The 7,837-nt window shown below is 48.6% G+C and overlaps 1 protein-coding gene across 1 annotated transcript; it reads left to right on the plus strand.

The window, feature by feature from the left end:
* The first annotated feature begins 2,923 nt into the window (after window positions 1-2,923).
* Window positions 2,924-7,387, plus strand: LOC136611017 (E3 ubiquitin/ISG15 ligase TRIM25-like). The gene has a single exon (XM_066590256.1). It carries the CDS (start codon window positions 2,971-2,973, stop codon window positions 4,648-4,650), a length of 1,680 nt encoding a protein of 559 aa, XP_066446353.1. The 5' UTR covers window positions 2,924-2,970; the 3' UTR covers window positions 4,651-7,387.
* Window positions 7,388-7,837: the final 450 nt, after the last annotated feature.

Raw genomic sequence — 7,837 nt, forward strand, 5'->3', positions numbered from 1 at the left:
AAACCCTCCTCATCGTACTTCCTTTGATGGTGGTTCACTGAAAACACCACATGAAAATCTGCAACTGCATCCCCCTCCTCCCCTCCTCCAGGGTCTTCTATTTACTTTTGAACACTACATAGATTTCTGTGGAGCCGGCTAGCAGGGAACGGGTAACTACAGGCTGCTTGTTGGTGAGGAAGATACTATTGTTGCCGATTTACATATATTACAATATCTAATATGTTATCATTCGCCACTGATTTAGGCAAAGAAAAAATATTGCTCAGTGCGCTTTAGGCTACAGCAGTGTTTCCCAACTGGGGTACCGCGGCTCTGCGGCTAGTGTTCTTGTATTCATTGTATTATGTTGCCACCCGCATATTCCGATGGCGACATAATGCAATGAATCCAAGAATACTAGCCACGGAGCCGCAGCACCCCTGGTAGCCTCTCTGCACACAGCATAGTTTGTAAAAGCTGGCTCTGTTGCCGCTGGCTCTCTTGATGAAACGCCCCCAGCCAATCAGAAGCTGGGGGCGTGTTTCATTCACAGAGCTGGTGGCAACAGAGCCAGCCCGCGAGAACGGCGGCGCACACAGCTGCAGGGCACCGGCGACAGTGCTGGAGCACCGAGGTAAGCGGCTTTTTGCATGCCCCGGACTCCACGGCCGCATGTAAAGTGGTGGTGCCCTATTCAGTAATTCCAGCAACCTGATGGGTTGTTTGGTGAATCAGCCAACCCAAACAACCAATCAGGTTGCTGGAATTGCTGAATAGGGCAGAAGTCTTGTGGAAAGAGTTAATATGCGGGGGGTAATGGGCGCATGTAAGGTGGTGGTTGTGGGTGCGTGGGGGGTAATGGGCGCATGTAAGGTGGTGGTGATGGGTGCGTGGGGGGGGGGGTAATGGGCGCATGTAAGGTGGTGGTAGGTGCGTGGGGGGGGTGATGGGCGCATGTAAGGTGCTGGTGGTGGGTGCGTGGGGGGGGGGGGGGTGATGGGAGGCGTACAGGCCATGCAGTGCTCTTCTGGGAAACTTCCTGTACAAGTGGCAGATGGTACAACATTTTTTACAGCCGTCATATGAAGTTAAGAACAAAACATTTATTATAGCATACCTAAAAACATCATCATTGAAGCAGGCAGATAAAGAGGAACATTTTTACGTGTTTCAAGCCTCACAAACCAGGCTTTTCCTCATGATGTCATTATCAACCTTAGGCTGCATTCAGACGAACGTATATCGGCTTGGTTTTCACGCCGAGCCGATATACGTTGTCCTCATGTGCGGGGGGGGGGGGGGGGAGGCTGGAAGAGCCAGGAGCAGGAACTGAGCTCCTGCCCCCTCTCTGCCTCCTCTCCACCTCTCTGCACTATTTTTAATGGGGAGAGGCGGGTTGGGGGTGGGGCTAATTCACGGACATTAGCCCCGCCCTGTCCCGCCTCCTCTCATTGAAAATAGTGCAGAGGGGCGGAGAGGAGGCAGAGAGGGGGCGGGAGCCTCAGTTCCTGCTTCTGGCTCTTCCAAGCTTCCCCCGCTGCAGATGAGGAGGACGTATATCGGCTCGGCGTGAAAACCGAGCCGATATACGTTCATGTGAATGCACCCTCATGCCTCTGGTTAGAAACAAACCCCTTCTATACATCTGGTGAATATTCAATCAATCACATTAAAAGCCTATTTGGATACAACGATTATCGCTCAAAAGAGGTCTTTTGAGCGATAATCGTTGTGTGACTTTACAGCGCAAGGTGATCTCTCAAACGATGAGCGATCACTTTGCGCTCCGAGTGTTGGATTCAACTCAATGTTTTAGCAATCACCTTGTACTGTAAAGGCACACAACAATTATTGCTCAAAAGCCACTCAAAAGACTGTTCTCTGCTTGGAGCGCCCCACTGTTATACAGCCGAGCACTCCGAGTGGGGGATGCAGAATACAAGCGGGGCCGCTTGTCTTCTGCATCCATCTGTTCTCTGCTCGGAGCGCCCGGCTGGTATAAAGCTGAGCGCTCCTAGCGGGGGATGCAGAACACAACTGGACAGCTGTGTTCTTCATACCCCGCCTGTCTTCAGGGAGTGGGATATAGCTAAAACAATAGTATCAGCTGTATTTAGCTGTAAATTCCTGATAATGCTGATTGTTGTCTTTCAGTGCGCTGAAAGAGAACAATCAGCAACTGCTTAATGAAAACCGCACAATGTCAGTGCAGTTATACACAACGATTATCGCTCAAAAGACGGCTTTGAGCGAATTTTGAGCGAAAATCGTGTCTAAATCAGCCTTCAGAACGCCCATGACCTCAAATCAGCACGTCACATGTATTCTTAATGTGATTAGGTTGAGGCATGAAGTTGAGGAAGAGATCGGTTTGTGAGGCTTGAAACATGTAGAAGTCTCCCCTTTTTTGTCCATCTGCTTCTGTGAGGATGCCGTATAATAAAGGTTTGTTTGTAACATCTGAGTCCTGGAAGAAATCTTGTGTTTTGAAATTGGATGTTATTTTTACGCAGAACTTCTTTAAATTAAAATTCATTAAAGGCTCATGCCCCGACCGTCGCAGGATACACCCGCGGATTTACGCAGAGGGAGTACTGCGGTGGTAAACCAAACGTGCCCGCTAGTAATCACGGAAAAATGTGCATTTTCCCGCGGTCCACATTAACACTATATTACTGGAGACCTCCCGCGGTGTAAATCCGCAGAAAATAGAACATGCTGCATTTTTTCTTACCGTTCGCGTAAATCCACGGTAAAATTCTGCATATCAGCATTGGCTGGCAGAAAAGCTATTAGGCTCAATAGAACGTAATACCTGAGGAATTCCGCCGCGGATTTAAGCCGCGGAAACCGTGGTAAAATTCGGTCATGAGAGTGAGCCCTAAGTCGTACAATGCCTTTAAGGGGTTAAGTGAATGGGTGTGACTACAACTTTGCTGTTTATCCAGCATCAGACACCTTTAGTTTCATTTCCTCCTTCTGTCAGCCATGGCGTCTGCTGCTGTGAGAGACGAGCTGCTCTGCTCCATCTGTCTGAGCACTTATACAGATCCTGTAATGCTGAGATGTGGACACAACTTCTGCCGGGTCTGTATTCATCGTGTGCTGGATACACAGGACGAGGCTGGAGTTTATTCCTGTCCTGAATGCAGAGATGAGTCTCAGGAGCGGCCGGCACTGATGAGGAACTTGGCTCTGCGTAACATCATGGAGAACTTCCTGATTACTCCTCCGACACAGACGGAAGCCGAGATCTTCTGCACTTACTGTGTGGACTCTCCTGTACCGGCTGCTAAATCCTGTCTGCACTGTGAAGCTTCCCTGTGCGAGAAACACCTGAGAGTTCACAGCAAGTCAGCAGAACACGTCTTATGTGAGCCCAGCGCCAACCTGGAGGACAGGAAATGTTCTGTCCATAAGAAGATCCTGGAATATTACTGCACTGAGGATGCCATCTGTATCTGTGTGACCTGCAGTCTGGCCGGAGAACATCGGGGTCATCAGGTGGAGATGCTGGATAAGGCCTCTGAGAAGAAGAAGGAGAGACTGAGAAATGTTCTCCAGCAACTAACCACAAGGAGAGAGGAGACTGAGGAAAGAGTCCGGAGTCTGGAGGAGCGCAGGAGAAAAGCTCCAGAAAAAGCATCTGGAGAAGCGGAGAGAGTGACTGCCCTGTGTAGAGACATCAGGAGACGGCTGGATGATCTGGAGAAGAGGGTCCTGAGCGAGATCTCCAGGCAGGAGAAGGAAGAGTCACTCTCACTCTCTGCTGTGATCCAGAAGCTGGAAATACAGAAGGACGAGCTGTCCAGGAAGATGAGACACATGGAGGAGCTGTGTAACATGACTGATCCACTGACTGTCTTACAGGAACCAGACACCGGGGACTTGTGTGATCCTGAGGACACGGGGGGACATGATGGAGGTGATGGAGATACGGGGGGACATGATGGAGGTGATGGGGACACAGAGGGACATGATGGAGGTGATGGGGACACGGGGGGACATGGTGAACCGCTTCATGATGTAGATGGTCCGGATGTGGCGGTGATCTCAGACACATTACACACATTATGTGACATAGTAACAGATATAAAGAGGGGGATCTATGTGGGGGATCCTGTAGACATATTACTGGATGTAAACACAGCTGGTGATTATATCCATATATCAGATGACCTGAAAACTGTAACCGGGACACAAGAGAAGCAGAACCGTCCAGAAACAGCAGAGAGATTCCAGTATGATCAGGTGATGAGCAGGAGGGGATTCTCCTCAGGACGACATTACTGGGATGTGGAGGGCAGTGGATCAGGGGTGTGGATGGTGGGGATGTGTTACCCCAGTATAGACAGGAGGGAGCAGCAGTCATCCATTGGAGAGAATAACAAGTCCTGGTGTTTGAGGAAGTATTGGTTTAATAAGCAGTACTCAGTGATACATGACAGGAAAGAGATCCCGTTACCTCACATTATATCCAGTAATAGATTCAGGATCTGTCTGGATTATGAGGCCGGGCGGCTGTCCTTTTATGCGCTGTGTGACCCCATCAGACACTTACACACCTTCACTGCCTCCTTCACCGAGCCGCTTCATGCTCTATTATGGGTAGAAAGACCATTTCTTGGACTTAATGATATAACTAACAGTTTGAGAATCTGTAGCTAAGGAATCACAGTTGCTGTAAGGAATTCCCCAGAGCCCGGGGATGTAGAATATTCAATACAAAACATTTTGGTGATCTGTTAGGGTCTAATATGGAGGCTCCTCCGGGATCATTAGCCGGGGTTCACACAGGGCGGTTCTGCCGTGGTTTGCCATTGCAGAATCGCACTGCGGCAAAACCGCTGTGTTTGCAGCGCAATGCAGTGTAAATGTGTTCGGGCAAAAAGCTGTTCTCACAGGACGGAGTTTTTCCGCTTTGCCTCAGTGCGCAAATGCAGCTGCGGTACGGTTTTTCAAGACACAGCATGTCAATTCTTTTCCACAGTGCTTTTTTGTCCATAGACCTCTATAGACGCAGCAAAATCCGCACCAAAATACGCTGCAAAAGTAAAAAAGCGCAGTGGAAAATAAGCAACACAAAAATAACCTTTGAAGCCGTTTTGCCGCAGAAGCAGTTCTTGTGCAGCAAAGCCGCAACGGAAAAAAAACAGCAAAACTGCAACAAATCCCCCCTGTGTGAACCCAGCCTTAGGCCTCCTTCCCACGACCGGATATACGCCGCGTAATTCGCGGCGAAAATCCGCTGCGTTGCCCGCTGCTATTAGGTTCTATTGAACCTAATAGCACAATGCTCACGATGCGGAATTCCATCGCGGAATTCCGCACCGTGAAATCTCCCGTCCTCACCCGCGGCATGCTCTATTTTCCGCAAGTGTACGCGCTGACGGCTTCCATTGCAGTCAATGGAAGCTGTGCGTTCACGCTATCTCCCGCTGTAACACAGCGGAAGATAGCGTGAAAACGCTTTCCCGCCTACCGCCACCGCGTCATATAACGCGGCCGACGCGTCACATGACGCGGCGGCGGTGGGCGGGGAAGCGTCATGCAGGAGCGAAGACGCAGGACCCGCAGGTAAGTATGGGGTCTCTGGGGGGCGCCGTGACGGGCTTCGCCGCGGAATATTCCGCGGCGGAGCCCGTCACGCTCGTGTGAAGCCGGCCTTACTGTTATTAGTTTACTTCCTTGTACACCATTCTAGATCAGGGGGCCCCAACTCCAGCCTCCCCCCCCCCCTCACCCCCAACAGGTCATGTTTGCAGGATTTCCTCAGTCTTGCACAGGTGATGTAATTATTGTTGGTCCTCAGACATTGCCACAGGGGTTCTTACCATAGGATATCCTGAAAACATGACCTGTTGGGGTCCCTGAGGACTGGAGTTGGGGACCCCTGCTCTAGCAGGTCCAAAAAGTGACAGTGCAACACAACATACCGCCCAGATTGGACAGCAGCCTTGTCTGGTCATACGGAACACATTTTAGCATAAGGCCCCTTGAAATTGTTCTAAGCCCCCCATAGGGTATAATAAGCAGTGATTAATAAGTAACCATCTTTTTTGTGTCTCTGGCAACTCTTAGGTCTTATTCACAGGGGCAAGTGCGACTTAAGTCAGTGAAAAACTGACCGATTTCCCTGCGACAGTATGTGTGTTCTACTTCAGTTTTTGTTGTCTTTTTGTGTCATCCATCTTTCACAAACGTAAAAAAAACCCAGAACATGTTCCAATTACTGTGATTTAATACTCCTATTGAAGTCAATGGGTGCCTGAAGATAAAGGCGGGCACACGCATGCCATATGAGTGCATTACAGCCAACACCCGGCGGCAACAGCTTCGATAAGTCACGGGGGTCATTGGAGCTTTTAACCCTTTAAATGCCGCTGTCAATGAGATCGCAGAAAGCCATGCGGGTGTCATGGCAGTCAGGGGCCTTCTGAAAGGCCCCAGGGCTGTAATGGCAGAATTCCTATGAAGTCATGACAACGGGGTGGCTTCATAGACTGCCTGCCTGATCGCTGTATGATGTAAGGCTATGGCATTACATAATACTACAGGAGCGATCAAAGCACCGCAAGTTGTTGTCTCCTCTGGGGACTAAAAAAAAAGTAAAAATAAGATCAATAAAGTTTTGCTCATTATTAAAAAAAATAAATAAACGTTTAACCCCCCCTTTGCCAGATTTATAATAAAAGAATCTAAATAATAAAACAAAATACATATTTGCTATCGCTGCGTCCGTAAAAGTCTGATCTATCAAAGCAATGCATTATTTACCCCGCACGATGAATGTCGCCAGTGCACGGACGCAGTGTCAGCAGCATCTGTGTTGCGGGGCGGATGGCTTCCATTGACTTCAATAGAAGCCGAGGAACCCATCCGTGCAGGAAAACCGCACAAAATGGGGCATGTTGCGGGTGTTTTCCTGCGTGTGCGATCCGCGCACCGGGGAAAAATGACATCTGCAGGTATTTAGTTACCAGCGGGTGCCCAATGATCCCCTATGGGCGCAGATCATGCGTGCGGGAGACCTGCGCAGATTTAATAAATCTATTTGCCCGTGGACATTGGGCCTTATTGGAGCTAACCGAAGAATGGCCACTGAATTAGAAGCAGAATCTTTATTTGTCGCAATGAGATTTGAAACGTTCTAAATAAATACTTTACAGTTTTGTAAATCTCTGCTTGCTGTTATACAATAGAATGACAGCAAGCAGAGATCTTGAAAACAGTAAAGAACTGTAAATAAGCTGAACTGGCAATAGACCAAAGATTGTGGTTGTGACATATTATAGTTATATAATATTTCTATTATTCTGGTGATTTGCTCTCGTCGTGTAATAATCCTGCTGTATCATATGTCATGTTACTGGCCGTATATAATAAAATAGACGTCTTTCCTGGATGTTATCACTGCTTTGTCATATGTTTCATAGTTCAGGAGATGCAGATGTAGCAGTCGCCCTGTGCCTGAGGTCGCCCCATAAGCAGGTGCCAGTATTACAATGTCACATGGTCGGTGGAGGCATGCTACACATATTACATGGAGCCCGGGAGCTTCAGTTTACATCTCAGATGATGGCCGTTGACCAGAGACTTGTGTTCCAGGTCCTTAGAGGATTAGTAACACTTCCAGCAATGTATTCAGTTTAGGAAGTCTACGTCACAACAATCCCAATAGATTTAACACAAAAACAGTTTATTTCTAGTTGTTGCCAGCAGGGGGCAGATTGTTCTTTAAGTTGAACATCTGAATTCTCTCCCATTATGGCTTCTTCATCAAACAGAATATAATGACGGAGCTCACCTGATCGTGACGCCACATGTAATAAGCTGGGGCATGGCCACATCAGGC

This window comes from Eleutherodactylus coqui, chromosome 2 (assembly GCF_035609145.1).
Source record: "Eleutherodactylus coqui strain aEleCoq1 chromosome 2, aEleCoq1.hap1, whole genome shotgun sequence".
Lineage (NCBI taxonomy): Eukaryota > Metazoa > Chordata > Amphibia > Anura > Eleutherodactylidae > Eleutherodactylus > Eleutherodactylus coqui.

Coding starts and splice junctions, on each gene's coding strand:
- LOC136611017 (XM_066590256.1), top strand. CDS start 2,971: ATGGCGTCTGCTGCTGTGAGAGACGAGCTGCTCTGCTCCATCTGTCTG.